This window comes from Bos grunniens, chromosome 17 (assembly GCF_055505025.1).
Source record: "Bos grunniens cultivar Pamir isolate PY7600 chromosome 17, Bosgru_T2T1.0, whole genome shotgun sequence".
In the NCBI taxonomy this organism is placed as follows: domain Eukaryota; kingdom Metazoa; phylum Chordata; class Mammalia; order Artiodactyla; family Bovidae; genus Bos; species Bos grunniens.
The window spans coordinates 40648606-40666486 of NC_141181.1; the positions used below are offsets into that span (position 1 = coordinate 40648606).

The following is a 17881-nucleotide window of genomic DNA, read 5'->3' on the forward strand; positions in this document are numbered from 1 at the left end:
GTTTTTCTCAGTTCTTTGATGTGCCTCTCTGCAGTACAGGCTCTGAGCTGGCAGGCATCTCTAAAGGGTCAGACGTTACTGTCTCAGCTACTCAGTTCTGCACTTGGAGCTCAGAAGCAGCCACTGACAGCATGTAAGCCAGGAGGCGTTGCTGGCTCCATAACACTGTTTGTAAGAGTGGTGGGCTGGATGCCAGCCTCTGGTCTACAACGTAATACACACTTTATGTGAAGTGTTGAACTTGACAAGTCAAACGTACATTACAGGCTAATGGTGTATCTTGCTTTTGGTGCTGAATCTTGGAAGAATTGGAGACGTAAATAGATGCTTCAGCACTTAACAAAGTTTTATTTAAGAGAAATATTCATAATCTTTATGGGACAATTGTAGTATAAAATGATTTCACTGGTGGTAATTGTTTGAATACTGATCACTAATATATTGTAAGATATTTTGATACCTGTGAACTTCCAAATACTGGAAGTTAGTTTGCCATTTGTTTTAGAGACCCTGAAGCCAGCTGCAGTTTACATTCCGTTGTATGCAGGGCCTCCCCCGCCTTCAGGTACCACCCAGTTAATGTTCTGACTTGGATCCTTAATATCACATGTTTTACAGTGCACACAGTTCTGAGCATTTATCTGTAGCCGAAATCCATCACCTTGTTCCACAGGGACAAATTCATAAACTCCTGTGAGGAAAAATAGACAACATGGTGCAGTAGCTGACTTCAAAGTAGAAGCTGAGGTCCTGGAGGAACTAGCCACAGAAACCCACAAGGTTTGCTGATAGAACATTTACCCACAGAGAATATTATAAAGATCTGGGTATGTGCATTTGCTATTGTTTTAAATCAGATACGATAAAAGCAGAAGGTGTGGTAGCATGTGGTTGAGTTGGTGTAACTACCAAGGGAAATCTTCATTGAGCAGTTTCTGAATGTGATGTTATACATAGGCCTGCACAGGAGACACCACAAGACAAAAGTAAGAGTGCATCCTGGGGGTTGTGTTTTCAGTGTATGTAGCAGTTACAGTGTTACTATCTGAGCCTTCAGTCAGTCACAGTAGTAACATCAGAGATCACTGATCTCAATATCAAATATAATGAGGAAGTGTGGAGTTTTGCACGAATTTCATGTGCCATGTGAAATGAGCAAATGCTGGGAAAATGGCACCAGTCGGCTTGTTCAATGCACGATTGCACAGATGTTCAATTTTAAAAAGCGCAACATCCGCCAAGTGCAGTAACATGAGATCTGTTCATATGTATGTGGCTACGGCTGCAAAGATCAGCTCTTACCCTCAGTTTACAAGCCACTGAGATTACAGGGTTAGGAGCGAAAGTCAGAGACGGTCACAGCCCTCCCCTTGTCCAGAGTACACTGGTTTTCACACACCTGAGTACTGTCTGTCTCACCACCACTGGAGGCCAGTTCCTACTATAATTCTAGTTGAAAGCTTAGCACTAAAAGATAACAGTATCCACGATGGATTTAAAGTCTGGAAGCATTTCCCTCGGCTGCATGTGGCCAAAATCTAGTATTTTAGGATATCTACATACATACCATATGTGTATATGTGCGTGTGTATGTCAGCATAGAAACCAGTCAATCCTAAAGGAAATCAACCCTGAACATGCACTGGAAGGACCAATGTTAAAGCTGAAGCTCCAATACTTTGGCTACCTGATGTGAAGAGCTGACTCACTGGAGAAAACCTTGATGCTGGCAAAAGGAGAAGAGGGTGGCAGAGATGGTTAGACAGCATCACTGACTGGATGGACATGCATTTAAGCAAACTGGGAGATAGTGAAGGACAGAAGCCTGGTGTGCTGCAGTCAATGGGGTAACAGTCAGACACGAGTTAGCAACTAAACACATGATGGGTATACACACATATGGACGGGAGCAGCTCTGACAAAAATGGTTTTTAAGTCGCATGAATATGGAGAGAGATGTTTGGTGCTTTTTCCCACAACTCTCACCTTGGGCTGAGGGTAAACAATTTTTCTGAGAAATGCCATCTAAATTAGGCTTAAGAAATCCCTACTCTAAACTGCTAATGAGAGTAAGAACCGTAAGAATAATGGTTTTCGAAAGGAATCTAGATGTAGGAGTCGTTTACAATTTCTAAGCAATAGGAGGAGAAATTTCTTAATGGAAGCCTGTTTTTGATGTGTTAGAGCAGATACTCGGAGCACATGTGGAAATGAACGTACTAACCTGCAGGGCAGAATCGCTGCTCGGGCCCGTCATATATGGACAGGTTTCTGTTGACAGGCACGCTGTCGTCTTTCAAGGTCAGATGTGCTGGCTGGTCGTGTTCATGGTTGGTACCGCTCAGAGCCACGGATGACAGAAGGTCAAAACTGATCTGCCCGTCTGGTTTTGGATACTCAATGGGTGTGCAGTCCTTGGCTGGCTTGAGCTTATCTGAGTCAGACCCTTCCAAAGTTTTGAGGAAGATTTTTAGTAAAAACAGAACTAATTTTAAAGTACTTCCTTAGACACTTAATACCTTGTAAATATTATACTGAAGAAGCAAGATTTTAGCTCTCTTAAAACAATACCCTGTTCTCTTAACAACACTGAATTAATTTCTCTCATATGGCAAGTTTAGAACAGTAAAGAAAATTCTTCTTCCGACTGACTGGATCCCGTTCCTGAGTTAATGACTAACGCTTATGCTCAAAGGGGCCAGAATTACCTTTATGTTTCAGAGTCCAGGGCTCCATCCCCCTGAATATCCAGTAGAAGATTCCAGTGTAAATCATCCCTCCGTACACACCCAGGATGCTGTGGCAGGACGGTCGGATGTTCCTGACAGCATAGAGCTCTTTCCACACCCACGACTTCTTCAAATTGTCCTCGTACTCAGTTACATCAAGCCCTTTTTATTAAAAAAAAAAAAAAATAGTGTTAAATTGCCTCAAGGAGTCTTACTGTCAAGGTACTTGGCTACCAAAATAAGTGATGCATCTTACGTAATTACAAAAAGCAGGTGGTCGTGTAAGACTACACTTGAAGAATCTTTTGTACATAAATGTTGACATCATCCAAAAAGAACCCACTGATGTGGTGGTAACAGGCACGGCAGTAAGGCCAAAGTGGTAGCATGGGAAATAAGTTTTAAAATTCAGTGAACCTGAAAAGGAAGCTAAGAGAGCTTATGCTACTTATGAAAGTGAGAAATCTCAGAACTGATCAGCGAAGCCCTCCTACCTGCTATGGGTTGCACTGTACCCACCCCGAAAGGCATTTTGATGTTGTAATCCTGAGGTGTCTCAGACTGGGTCACACTGGGTTGTCTCAGATGGAGTCAGAATAGAGTCACTGCTTGTGTGATGAGTTAAAACGAGGTTATATTGGAGTGGACTGGGCCCTCAGTCCAATGATTGGTGTTTTAACAAGATGACACACACAGAGAAGACTTCAGAGGAAGCCAGGGCAGAGGCTGGAGTTGCCGTGCCAGGAGCCAAGAATGCCAGGGGCTCCTGGAAGCTGGAAACCAACCTGGAGAGGGAGTGGTCCTGCCAACACCTTCACTTCGAGTTGCTGGTGTGGGGAACTGAGAATAATCAAGCCGCCCAGTCTGTGGTGCTTTGTTGTGATAGCCCTAGGAAATGACTGCCTGCTGCTGCTACTGCTGCTGCTAAGTCGCCTCAGTTGTGTCTGACTCTGTGCGACCCCATAAACGGCAGCCCACCAGGCTCCCCTGTCCCTGGGATTCTCCAGGCAAGAACCCTGGAGTGGGTTGCCATTTCCTTCTCCAATGCATAAAAGTGAAAGTGAAGTCACTCAGTCGTGTCCGACTCTTCACGACCCCATGGACTGTAGACTACCAGGTTCCTCCATCCATGGGACTTTCCAGGCAAGAGTACTGGAGTGGGGTGCCATTTCCTTCTCCAATGACTGCCTGACAATACCTAAAGCTCGGGGCTTGCATTTAACCTCTAGCACGATGTCTTAGTTCTGGTTACCTCCTGTGAGATCCACGGTGAGCAGCTCCACTGCTCCACCTGGTCTCGGTGACCTGCTCACTCCACCCTTCCGGTATGCAACGCTGTGTGCAGTGAGAGCATCCTTGGGACACACCCTTGGTGAGGATTCTGTCCCCTGCAGTTTCTCCCCCGCCCCCCTGCCCAGGCCTCCACGCCTCCAGGACACCTGAAGGTACAACCTCCTGGGCAAGCATCAAGTTACTAGACTCTGGACTATGGCGTAAATCAAGTATTGAGTTGCTACTGTTGTTTGCGGTTCACAGGGAATGAAGCCCCTGCTCTGATTTTCCATCCAGGAGGCAGGAGATAAAGTTGATCAATTCGGCTGAAAGGTGGAAAATACCATACGGAAAGAGGGGCTGGGGCTGGGAGTGCTGTGTGTGTACATATGTGTGTGTACATATGTGTGTGTACACAGTGTATGGATCAACATGATCTGAGCAAAGGTGCAGGGAACTCAGGGGTGCCTGGCGCTCCCAGGACCTGGGAAGCAGCAACAGGACCAGAAAGGAGAGTGAAAGGAGGTGAAGGCCAGAGGGGTGGGGCAGGTCCTGCTGTTCTTGGGGAAGAGATGAGACTGCCTGAGAAGAGGCTGTCCTCGGATGAACGGTCTCCTGAGGGGTCCTTGGGCCAGGCCTGTGGAGCCTGCAGCCATGACTCCTCTGCCTGCCCAGGAACAAACACTTGGGGGTGCTGGCGAGGGTCTCCCTGGGCGTGTGTGTGATGTGACGTGGGGCCCTCATGCTGATCGTGTTCCTGTGGCCAGGACACCACAGGCACTGCTCCACTTTCCACGTTCATAAACTAGAAGGTGGCCGTACAAACCTCGCTCACTGTGAGTGGGCCATAGGTTTCTTTGCCCAGCACGCATCTTAGTGCTTTGTGTAAAGGGACAGACACAGTAAGCATCTTCCAGTATCCAGTGAAATAGACGTAAAGACAAGATTCTTAATTGTATTTACTGTCCTCCTCCATGTGCACACTGTGTGTATGTTTAAATAGCTTCTTTTTAAATGTCTCTGTGAAGAACCTGAGAATACATAGGAAGTTCTTACCTATCGTCTTTGATTGGAGATTTTCATTAGTTAGTTGATTAAAAATAGATTCTGCTGCCAAAATACCACTTTTCATTGCTGTGTGAGTGCCTTTGATCTTGGGAACATTCATGAAACCAGGGCTACAACCAATAAGTAAACCCCCAGGGAAGGTGAGCTTTGGTATACACTGAGGAAAGAAAGTAAGTGCATTTGTTAGCTCAGATTCAACAAACACTCTAAAACTAAATACTCCATACTATAGCCTCTTTTAAAGCTGTAGAGAAAAACTGAAAAAAAAAATTACATGAAAATGAATATAGTTAAAGGAAAAATCGGAGCAAAAGCAGTTTCCCCTTCCCTGAAAATGAGGATCAGAACTGTCAATCTTTTTCTATTAAGGATTCTCCCATCTCCCTCCCCATGACTTACCCACATGAGACATATGTAAGACCAGAGCATCAGCACTTAAATAAAATGTTATTTATACATATCCATGTCATAAATAAAAGTATTCTCTAAACCTGAAAGACTATTATGTAAATTGTGATTTGCTTTTATAGCCATTCTGGGTAACACAGGATTTACCAAGAATGTTATCTTAACTCTACGTGCCCTTTTGTCTTACCTTGGTGTTCAAGGATGGAAACCTAGATTGTAATCATGGCATCACCACAATTAGCTACCACCCTAAATAATATATTTTACTTAACCTAAGAGTAAACTGAATTTCCGAAATAAATCTTAAGACGACTGTTTGGCCCTCAGTATACATTTCTGATGAAAAACAATGTAATCAAAGGTGGTGATGTTTTGGTTTAGTCCCATAATGTAGCAGCTAAGTTGTGGATAGTTAGCACGGGAAAATGTACTGTAATCTAATCTACAGAGTAAAAATGAAAAAACAGACAGTGGCTCTTTCCTCGTCATGTATTATTTCCTTCTCTGGAACCTTCCTAAGGAACGCCATGAGTCTGCTGAGAAAGCGGTGGGTGGTGACAGTCTGCCAGATGAAGCTGACAGGGACCCCGAGGACACCAGCTGCCACACCGACGGCATGCTGCCCCAGCTCCTGGCAGTTACTCAAGTCTAACCTTGAGGGAGAGGTGGTAACAAGCCAAGGGAGTGCTGGCAAAAGAAGGGCTGGGCCAGGGCCTTTCACAGTACGTGTGGGGGTCACTGTATGACGGGGGTTCTCAGACCAACTCAGTATCAGAACCACAGAGACAAAAGAGCACAAAATCAGGATCACAGAGCAGACAACAGAAAGAATGCCAGGGGCTGAAAACAGAGATAACGTCAGGAACCTGGATTATGACAATGCTTTTCTCAAATAAGGCTTTGGCCTCGCTATTCCTAAATTTGATTCAAGAACCAGAAGACTGAAGTTTAATAAAAGGACGTGGATTGCTAGTGTAAATTCTTCCCAATGGGCGCTTAAGTCTTATGGCCCAAGGGAAATGCGTGTTTTCCAGTTCTGGGAGGACCCCAACCTGTGTGGGAGGAGTTACTGGCAGCTGAGCATCTTGTTAAGGGGCTAGGGGCCCAGGAAAACTCGTACTGAGAAATGTATCCTGGGACAACTGTTGAACAGGGCTAAATAATTAGAAAGCTTTGGTACAGACTGAGGAAAGAGAAATAAAAAGTCATGTAATACTTGTTATACTCAAAATAATACTTGTAATACTCAAAATAAAATCCAATGTTCTAAATTTTTGCATCTTAAGGGTCTTCAAAAACTTAATGGGAGTCTCCGAATCTCTGACTAATTAAATCAGAAAACTTAGGTAAGAAGTGTGCGTGTGTGCAGGGCGGGGGCGGATCATCTCTTCCTGCCCATCTAAAGATCGTCTGGGACGCTGAAGTGAACAGGCAGATGATGTAAATACGAATCTGTATGTACTGCTGAGTATACAGAAGCCTTTGTACTAGAAATGAAAGAGCAGCATTAGGGTGGCAGTAGCTATTGTGGAAATTATTCAAAAGAGTTTAATGGGCTTGAACACAGGGAATTTAACAAAATTACTGCGAATGAGTAACTACTCTAGAAATAAAAACCTCATGAGAGGTAATCCTGTAGCAATGGAAATTAGGGACTGTTATTTTAGAACTCTAGCAATTCCATTCATAATTTAGTTGTGATTTTACTTGACTTTATGCATGTATTTAGAACTTCACTTAAGGTTAAGTTAACTTTTCTCAATTTTCTATGCTCTATTTGTTACTTTTACAATAGATTAAAAAAGATACCCAATTTCTGAAGTAGTTCTAATTTTGAACATGTACTACAATAGGACAAATAAGGGTAAAAACTTAACAGAGGTCACTTAAAGGGCATGGATATTACTAGGTAGTTGAGAAGAATTAATTACCTTTGCTGAAAACTACTATTGTCCTTGACTTTCCTGGCAGCTAGCTAAGGAATAAAGGAGAAGATCTTGTTTAAATTTTCTGGTTAAAAACAAACCAACAAACAAAAAAAGGCCCATGAATTTTTCTCTAGGAACAAGTATATCCTTAAGATCAAATCCATGGTATAATTTATTTAACTCTGGTGTGGTAGGTACAGTTTTATAAATACTAGAGTGCTTTGCTTGGTTACTTAAATTTTCTCCCTATGAGATAACCTTCTATTGTTTACCTAGAGTTGTGACCTCATGTTTCAACATTGCATTCACCAATACAGAAATAAGGAATAAAAAAGAAGGCAGAGTTACCTGAAGGCCACCTTCATTGAGTGCTCTGGCTCCATAGGCAATCCTTTTCCCACCTTCCAATGTTGGCTGGATGCTGGGGTGGTGTTTCCACCTTTGAAACTCTCTAAATGGACTGAGGTACGGGTTTTGATAGTCCAGACCAACCTTAAAATGTTTATATTTAAATAAGACATTGCTATTTCAAATTATATCAAGATGAAGTATGGGCAATTATTTATCAGAAAACATATACATTAAAATTCTTATTCTCAAAGGACTTAGAGAAATATATGCAATGATCCAAATTTATTTAAATAATTGGAATAAAATCTCTTTGGAAAAGAAGGGCAAACAATACATGCCATGTTTTTATAACTTGCAAAACTTAAAATACTTAGAACATATTAATAAATCACTGTACTCTCTAAGTCAAAATTAAAATTAAAAAATATTTGTAGGTAGGTGTCATGCATTATGTGTCTACAAAAGGAGTTGTAATAATTTATTATTCATTTATCAACACCAACTCTAGAAATCAACTAATAAGCTCTATATAGTACACTGAGGCAAAAATTAAGAAACCAAATATAATCATATTTATAAAGAGGGCAAGAAATATGAGGTTATATTTTACATGGTATTATGAAATGCTGAAATTAGTAACCAAGTCTTTTTTGCTCTGAGAAGATTAAATCACTATAAAAAATAAAAGGAATGCACTGAAGACACCAATAGTGCACAAAGTTAATGTATCATATACAAGTCTAATCAACATTGAACTATAAAGCTGCAACCAATGGCAAGGTGCAATTACTCATATTGTTTTTCCATTCCCTGTAATGGTCAAGATATAATTTATTGCAAAGATGTACGTGACCAAGAGGGAGAAAAGGTTCCTGTTAAAAAGTTACAGGTTCAAACCTGGTGTGGACTGCATTTCCAGAGATGGCGTGCCTCAGTGGACACGGGCTTCAGGTAGGACAGGTTTGGGCGGGAGTCCTGCCTCTGTCACTTAATTGGGTGTGTTTGGGAAGGTTGTTTTGCCTATGGGAACTTCAGTTTTCCCATAAGTAAAATAAGGATGGACAGACTTCATGGGAACCTTATGGAACAGCATTCCCAGGGAAGCACCCAGCACAGGGTCTGGCGTGTAGCAGAAGTAGACTGATGTTGACAATGGCCATAAGCATTTCATGCATGGATAAAAGCAGAAAGGAAGCTTTAAGTGATTAGCCTTTCACATTCTCCAGATTTGACACCCTGGTTTTGTAACACTGAGGAGCACTGACTCTCACAGTGGAACTTCCCATCATGGGCATATGACTCACCACAAAGCCAAGTGCTACTAGGGGCTCCCCTTCATTTAGGTGGTAGAGGAACGAGCCCCCATAGGTGTGTCTGTCCAGGGGCCAGCCGACGGTGTGATCCACTCTCCCAGGTTTCCACTTCTTCTCATCAATAACCCATAACTTAAAAAAAAAAAAAGGTCCTAGTATATAATTTAGATATTTTATGTCACCACATGTACAAAAGCTGCTAAGTTTTATGTTTTATTTTTGAAGTTATAAGTGGAAAACTGTAATGAGAGAAACACATAAAAGGCATTTCAAACATCCCAGCAAACTGCAGGGATGAATGGAAGTAAATAAACGAGTTAGGAAATTCAGGAATGCTTAAGACATTAACCAAGTTCTCAAATGGGAAAGGTGTTCATGTTTGTAGGAAACGCCATAGAGGGGATGAGGTGCTGGTAGCCACCTAACACCTGGATCCAGGCGGGGGCCATGCAGGAGTGCTTGCCTCATAAAGTGCACTGAGCCCTGCATGTCAGAGCTGCTACTTCACAGGACAGATGTTATTTTTCAGTAGAAAAAAGTTTATTTCCTCCTGCATTGCCTTCCCCTCAACTGAAGCAAATCGATCATCCTACTTTCAGAAGGGTAAGGTCTAAACTTTATACAACAATTTTCATGTGAAATACTATCTAAAAATCAGATTTTATGTGACATCACATAGTGTTAAGTGCAATCTGCCAAGTGAAGGTTGCTCAGTCATGTCCGACTGTTTGTGACACCATGGACTATACAGTCCATGGAATTCTCCAGGCCAGAATACTGGAGAGGGTAGCCTTTCCCTTCTCCAGGGGATCTTTCCAACCCAGGGATCGAACCCAGGTCTCCCACATTGCAGGCAGATTCTTTACCAGCTGAGCCACAAGGGAAGCCCAAGAATACTGGAGTGGGTAGCCTATTCCTTCTCCAGCGGACCTTCCTGACCCAGGAATCGAACCAGGGTCTCCTACATTGCAGGCAGATTCTTTACCAACTGAGCTATGAGGGAAGCAATCCGCCAAAACAAGCCCTTATTCACAATATAACAACTCTAGTTATGTACAGAATTTGAACCTTTCTGAATTTTACCCCCCAAAATATTTTTAACAAAAGAATTATAATGAAACTCTTATGTTAATAAACCTAAAGTTTGGGAAATCAGACTAGAGATTGGATAAACTGAGAAAATATCCATTTAACCTAATAAAAATGTATGCTGCAGATTAAATATATTGAGCGGGTATTTCATAAACTAAGTTATTTTTACATTATAATTTTGTATAAGAATTCTTATAGGATGTGGTCATCTTACAAAGAGCATAGGGATAACAGGTCAAATCCTATTAGGGAAATGGAATTACAATGAAAAAAAAATTAATGTCACAAATATTTTCAAATTCAAGACTTATTTCAATCAACATTTGACAAAACAAGTAGGACATGCAGACACAATTTATATAATAGTGAAATTTGATTAGTTATATTCTCTAGCCCCTTGAAAGAAAGTGAAGTCGCTCAGTCGTGTCTGACTCTTTGTGACCCCATGGACTGTAGCCTACCAGGCTCCTCCATCCATGGGATTTTTCCAGGCAAGAGTACTAGAGTGGGCTGCCATTTCCTTCTCCAGGGGATCTTCCCAACCCAAGGACTGAACCTGGGTCTCCTGCATTGCAGACAGATGCTTTACTGTCTGAGCCACCGGGAAAGCCTCTTGAAAAATATCCCAAATATCTTCAGTCATTATGAACATTTCCAATTAATGATAATTACATGACAATACAAATGAGTATAAACTTCATCTTGCCACATTAAAATTACACCAGCAAATGCAGGTACCTCCTTCAGCCCGATTCCATAGGTCTGAGGCTCGCAGTTGGCCCTTAAGTCAAACTTCCTATACAGCTGCTTGGCCAGGTGTCCGTGGCAGCCCTCTGCAAAAATTGTGACTTTAGCATGTAGTTCCAGTCCCCGCTCGAAAGTTGTCTAAGAAATAAGAACACGTTAAATTGCAACATTTGACAGTTTTTAAAATGTTCACATTCTGGTTGGTTTTGAATTGAACTATGATTTAGATATAGAAGAGAAGGTACAAATATATAATTTTAGACGTAAAACTAATTACTGTTTTAAGTGGAATTTAAATTTATAAGGCAGTCAATCAATATCTTGTGTCTTTATTATATTTACTTTTTCACTTCAAAAGTACTTGATTGAATGGTTAAGTTTGTAAGAATTAAAACAAACAAACAAACAAATAGAGCATGCTCCCTCTCCCCATTACCTACAAATGAATGTACAGTGAGAAGTGAGGGGGAGGGGCAAAATGGATGAAGGGGGTCAACTGTGCGGTGACAGCTGGTAACCAGGCTTGGGGTGGTTGTCACTCTCCAGTGTATACAGAAGTTGAATTATAACACTGGATACCTGAAACTTCTATCATTAAAAAACATTTTTTACCTCACACCAGTCAGCAGGGCCAGCATCAAAAAGTCTGCAAATAACAAATGCTGGAGAGGGTGTGGGGAAAAGGAGACTCTCCTACACTGTGGATGGGAATGTAAACTGGTGCAGGCACTATGGAGAACAGTATGGAGATTCCTTAAGAAACTGAAAACAGAGCGACCATATGATCCAGCAATCCCACACCTGTGCATGTATCTGGAGAAAACTCTTAATTCAAAAATCTGGAAGCACTCCTATAGTCATTGCAGCACTATTTACATTAGCCAAGACATGGAAGCAACTTAAATGTCCATCAACAGATGAAAGGATAAAGAAGATGAGGTGCATATACACAAAGAAATATTACTCAGCCATAAAAAAGAATGAAATAATGCCATTTGAAGCAACACGGATGGACCCAGAGATGATCATCTAAGTTCAGTAAGTCAGACAGAGAAAACCAACTATCACATGGTACCACCCATAGGTGGAATCTAATTTTTAAAAAAGGATACAAATGAACTTATTTACACAACAGAAATAGATTCACAGACTTTGAAGACAAACCTATGATTACCAAAGGAGAAATGTGTGGGGAGGAGGGGAGGAATCAATCAGGAACTTCCATTCCTGGGAGTGTGAACACCTTTCACATTTGCTGGTAACTCTGTGCTTGTCTCGTGCATCATCCACACGCACGTGATCCCTATAAATGACTCTGCTTAGTGCCTCTGAATTTGTTTTTGTCCTCCTCTTACTACACTTCATCATCCATAAACCATGTTAAGAACCTAGCATGCGGAGTGTTACCCAAATATATACACACACCTATATACTGAGATCTTACATATACAACCAAACTTTTCTGGTTCCTGATGTCACAAAAATAGGATCATATAATCCAACCTTTTGTGCATCCTATTTTCTCACCATAGCACTTCATGGAAATCTCGCAAGTCACCGTGTGGCTCAAACCTTTCCATGCGGGAACACCACAGGTTGGTGCTTCGGTACCAGGTAACAGACATTCACTGTTTCCAGTTCATTTGTGATGAACAGCGTGTTATAAAACATACACCCTGTGTACGTGCCCTTACAACCTTGGTGCTTCTGTTCCTGAGTGTTAGGTTTCCAGGAGTGGCACTGCTCCTCCTGGACACACCTACTTTAATTTTGCTAGCTGTCCCCAGAACGTCTTCCCCAGAGTCTGAACAAGTCACATTCCTGCCTGCAGAATGTAAGAAGACACTGTCCCTATCTCCAGCTCGTGACAGTATGTGTCTGTGTGTGCTCAGTTGTGTTTGACTCTTTGCGACCCCATGGACTGTGGCTCACCAGGGCTTCTCCAGGCAAGAACACTGGAGTGAGTTGCCATTTCCCTTTCCAGGGGATCTTCCCAACCCAGAGATCGAACCTGAACCTTCTGTATTGGCAGGCGGATTCTTTACCACTGAGCCACCTGGCAAGCCCATACCTTTTCTTCTTACGTTTTTGCTAAATGTAGTACTAACGCACTGCTATGCTAATTTGCATTTTCCTGATTACTCTCTTCAGCATCCTTTTCTTTTTGATTCAAGAACTATTAACTGAATGCATCTGGTGTACCAGGTTCTATGCTAGGCACTGGGGAAGAGAGGACAGAAAAGCACCATTCCTTCCCTGGGGTGAGGCACAGGGGCAGGACTAAATATCAATAACTACGTGGGTGTACAAGGACCAAGTGTGACTGGATGTATGGAGGAGAGCATGGTGGTGGCAGGGGTTCTGGGGAAGAGCCGCGTGACTGGGGGAGCAGGAAGGGTCTCTGTGAGGACCTGGCCTGGGAGCTGCGGACCCGGGACAAGAGACGCCTAAGGACGTGCCTCCTGGTCAGTGCTCACCTGGATCTGCTCTTCTGTCCATTGTTATATTTTAAGATTCTGCCTGTTTTTTTAACATGTTCTCCTTTTTTCTTGTCAATGCAGAAGTGCTCTTTGATATCACTGGCACTCAAACTATTGTCTCCAATCTACTGCTTATCTGCAGACTTTGTGGTATTTTTGGTATACAAAAATACCAAAAAAGTGCTTAATTTTTAAGTCATTAAAAAAGGCCTGTCTCTTATAGGTTTCTAATTTCTGTTATAGGATGGCTTACCTTATACTTAGGTTGTAATTATAACCTAGATTTCTTTCTAACTTTTTTTTATTGTTTTAAGAAGTCATCAGAATTTTTATAAAATGAAGGTCCAACCCTATCTGCTTCCAGATAGACATGCAGTTTATCTAGCTTAACTTACGCCACAACAATTCAATCTCAGTGAACTAAAGTACTCCTCAGTATATTTCCGCTTCCTCTGAGAGGCAACACACCCCTGCGTGTGCAAGGGGCAGTCCTGGAGCCATACGCCTCTATTCCAATCCCAGCCCCACTGCCGAACAGGGGTCTGACCCTGGGCAAGTCACTTAACCTCTGAAATGTGAAAACATCCACATCAGAATTCTGACAGGGGGCTTCCCTAGTGGCTCAGCGGTAAAGAATCCACATGTCAATGCAGGAGATGCGGGTTTGACTCCTGGTCCTTGAGGATCTCACATGCTGCAAACAACTAAGCCCATGTGCCCCAACTACCGAGCTTCTGCTTTAGACCCTGGGAGCTACAACTACTGCAGCCTGCGTGCCTTAGAGCCATGCTCCACAACGAGAGAAGCCACTGCAATGAGAGAAGCCCATGTACTGCCATCAAGAGTAGCACCCACTTGCTGCAACTGGAGCAACGTCCTCACGCAGCAACAAAGACCCAGAGCAGCTAAAAACACACAAACAAATAAAAATTAAAAAAAAAGAATTCTGACAGTAAGAAGCCTGACAGATCTAAGGTTAGAGCTACTGAATGAGCAGCTGGACAATAATTCTGGGACTTGGGGGAGAGGTGTTTAAAGTTATGTCACTAAATGAGGCCACTACAGAGAAAATATAGGCAGAGGATCCCACAGTGAAGCCTAGAGCCCAGATACTTACAGGATGGGCAGGGTGGGGGTAGCAGAGGATGAGCAGGCAAAGGCAGAAGGGGGCCCATGAAACACCAGGAAGACCAGGAGAAGGTGGGGTGAAAAGCAGGAAGTGTTTCCAGAAGAAAGTTATTCAGCTGTGCCAGCGTGCCCACCGGGAGGCCGGGTGACAGGACAGAGAACTGGGTCTGCTAGATGAGGTGTCTGTGAGCCATAAGAAGGGCAGGGGGAAGCCCAGCCATGCTGGAATAAATGAGCCGAACAGCAGAGGACACAGAGCCCACCCTCAGTTCTTCCCCTTCCACACGGCCATATGAAGACAGACTGAAAAACTGAGACTCTGTAGCTCAAGTTACTGAGATTCCACTGTACTCGTCTATGCTGTTACCTCTATACATACACAATATATAAAATATAAAAATGTTTTTACAACTACAAAGCACAGAACACAAAAATATACATTTGGACAAATATCACAAGAACACACACAAAAAGAAAGTATCAGAATGGGAGAATTCGTGTGCTTCAGTGTCATAATATTAAAAGTAAAATTTTTTAAAGACTAAATGGCAATTTATAATTACCTGACCATAATATAGAAAAGAATAGCCATAACACAGGAAAGAATATAGGAAAACAATATTCTGTTATTATTATTAAGTCCCCTTAAAACTAAGTTCCCCTTCTTACACTGTTAGTAGGAATGTAAGCTGGTGCAGCCACTATGGAGAAGAGAATCGAGGCTCCTTTACAAACTAAAAATAGAATGACCATATGATTGAATAACCCCATTCCTAGGCATATACCCAGAGAAAACCATAATTTGAAAAAAACACATGAACTTCAGTGTTTACTGCAGCACTATTTACAATAACCAGGAGATGGAAGCAACCTAAAACGTTCATCAAGAAACAGATAAAGACGATGTGGTATGTATACACGATGGAATACTACTCAGCCATAAAAAGGAATGGAACTGTGCCATTTGCAGAGACATGGGTGGACCTAGAGACTGTCACACAGAGTGAAGTGAGTCAGAGACAGAAAAAAAATTGTATATTAATGCACGTATGTGAAATCTAGAAAAATGGTACAGATGATCTTATCAATATTTGCAGAGCATTAACAGAGAGACAGATGAAGTGAACAAACATACGGCTACCAAGGAGGTAAGGGGAGGTGAAATAAACTGGGCGATCGGGACCGACACATATACACTACTGATACTATGTGTAATACAGATAACTAACGGGAACCTCCTGTGTAGCTCAGGGAAGTCTACTCAGTGCTCTGTGGTAACCTAAACGGGAAGGAAATCCAAAAGACAGGGGATATATGTAAACATATAGGTGATTCACTATGTTGCACAGCAGAAGCTAACATCTTAAAGCAACTGGACTCCAATAAAAATTAAAAAGGAAAAAGACAATAGCAGTCATTTCTCTACCAAACGACGTCTTGGACAAGGCTTACTCTCTTTTCAATAAGTCAATAAAAAATACTATGTACTACTTAACAAGAAGTTGAAAATGTAAAAAAATACACAGAAAACTGAGTTCCCTAAAGCAAGTTTCTCTCAATCCAGAATTTTATTCCCTTTCTGTCGCCTCTGACCTCACCCTGTGCTCTCTGAACACCAATCAACCAGAGTCAGGTGACTACAGGGGCTATTATGAAAATACCTTTAATGTACTACAACTGCTGTTACAGATCCATCATTAACGTACAAACTCAGGCTGTTTCTCCAGTGCGAGATGAGCCCACAAACCCTGGAGGCACGGAGTACCTAGCCAGAAAGTCATAAACCAGAGACATCCTGACTTCCCAGTCAGAGGAAGTGGTTAATCCCAGCTGCTTCTTTTTTCTCTTGGCCACCCTGTGTGGCTTGCGGGCTCTTAGTTCCCCGACTAGCAAATGAACCTGGGCCCTCAGCAGTGAGACTGCCAAGTCTTAACCACTGGACCCCCAGTGAATTCCCAATCCTAACTTCCTCGGCTTTAAGATACCCTCAGCTCAAAGACCAAGCTGGCGTGGATATGAGGGGCTTCTTTCCCCATGCTGCTCGGCATCCTGGAATAAACCCTTACTTTGTCATAAACTCCCGTTCTCAGAGTTTTGGCTTTCTGTGATGCAGGTACATTCCACATTTTGAGAAGCAGGATGAGATGACAGGTGTCTGCAAACCTGGCTATGCATCAGAATCCCTGGGGCCAGTTACAAGACAGCTCCTTGGCCCTGCCATAGTACAGGCTGAGTCCCACGACCTCACGAGATTCTGTACGGCCAGGTAAGCCACCAGGAGGAACAGTGAGGCACTAAGACTCGAGGACATGGGCACATGCTGCTCTCTAAGCACGAAGGAGTGAGAAGCAGGAAGACCTGCTCGGGGAAATGCTAGACTAGAGGCGCAGTTCTGTTGTATAATGGGAGAAAAGGACTGACTAGGACGTGACCCATCTTTCCTGAGGCCCTGGCATTACCTGGCTCTGTGCCAGCCTTGGCGTAACCCTCCATGATCTCAGCCTTCAAGGAGCCTCTATTCTAGTTGAGAAATTAAGACAATAAACAAGCATGAATAGACAAATTTGTTTATCAAGATGTTAATCTGTGTTTTGTTCTTGTTATAGGAAAGGAAGGTTATTTTTTCCTTGTCCTTTCCAAAGGACCTAACAGAGCTGAAATCCATGTAAGAGCTCTTCTTTTACAAATTCAAAAATAATGAGCTGTGAAAACTGGAAGGCCATTCAGGCATATTCTGAAAGCTAGAAAGGCAATCAGTCTTGTATTTACCAAAAGATGTCAAAGATTCAATCCACATTACTGACAGCAGTGATGCAAACAACTCTTGTCCACAGAAGTGGCGGACTGTGGAGGGGGAGCTGAGCAGCTGGCCCACGTGTACATGTTTTTTGATTTCCCTGAACTGGCTATAACATCTTTCCAAATCCCTCATGAATAAATGAATGAAATAATATCTGTGACCTGTGTTTGTTTTATATTTATATGAATCATGTTTTCACCTTTTAAGAAAATTGTTCTTAAACATGTTATATCCACTTATCTAAATTATATTTAATTCAAAGATGTTTATTTTTTAACAATGAGATAAAATTCCACATTAATAACTAAACACTAACATGCACTTAATTAATGTGCAGTCTGTAGCAAGACCAGATCATTGAGTGTGAGTTAATTTTATATTTTACTGTCAGTCTGCAGAGCATGAACTGTCCACAGGCTCACCTTTGGTGCACCGTCCTTCTGTATCCCTACGTCATTTGTGGCAATTCCTTTCACACTGCCATCTTCATGAAAAAGGACCTAAAACAAAAACACTTTTCATTATCACCTGGAGACTCGTAACTGTCTTGCAAAGAAACAACAAA

The 17881-nt window shown here is 42.2% G+C and overlaps 1 protein-coding gene across 4 annotated transcripts in view; it reads right to left on the reverse strand.

The window, feature by feature from the left end:
- Positions 1-328: 328 nt before the first annotated feature.
- The window catches only part of ETFDH (electron transfer flavoprotein dehydrogenase), a 44278-nt gene continuing 26725 nt past the window's right edge, over positions 329-17881 (reverse strand). For all 4 annotated transcript variants that reach the window (XM_086346988.1, XM_086346991.1, XM_086346989.1 and 1 more), the window contains exons 6-13: positions 17739-17816; positions 10900-11046; positions 9061-9201; positions 7754-7897; positions 5058-5226; positions 2709-2891; positions 2225-2446; positions 329-691 (exon numbers count right to left, since the gene is read on the reverse strand). In XM_086346988.1, coding sequence (XP_086203114.1) covers positions 528-691; positions 2225-2446; positions 2709-2891; positions 5058-5226; positions 7754-7897; positions 9061-9201; positions 10900-11046; positions 17739-17816 — 1248 coding nt within the window. In that variant the 3' untranslated portion in view covers positions 329-527. The remainder of the gene's footprint in view (positions 692-2224; positions 2447-2708; positions 2892-5057; positions 5227-7753; positions 7898-9060; positions 9202-10899; positions 11047-17738; positions 17817-17881) is intronic.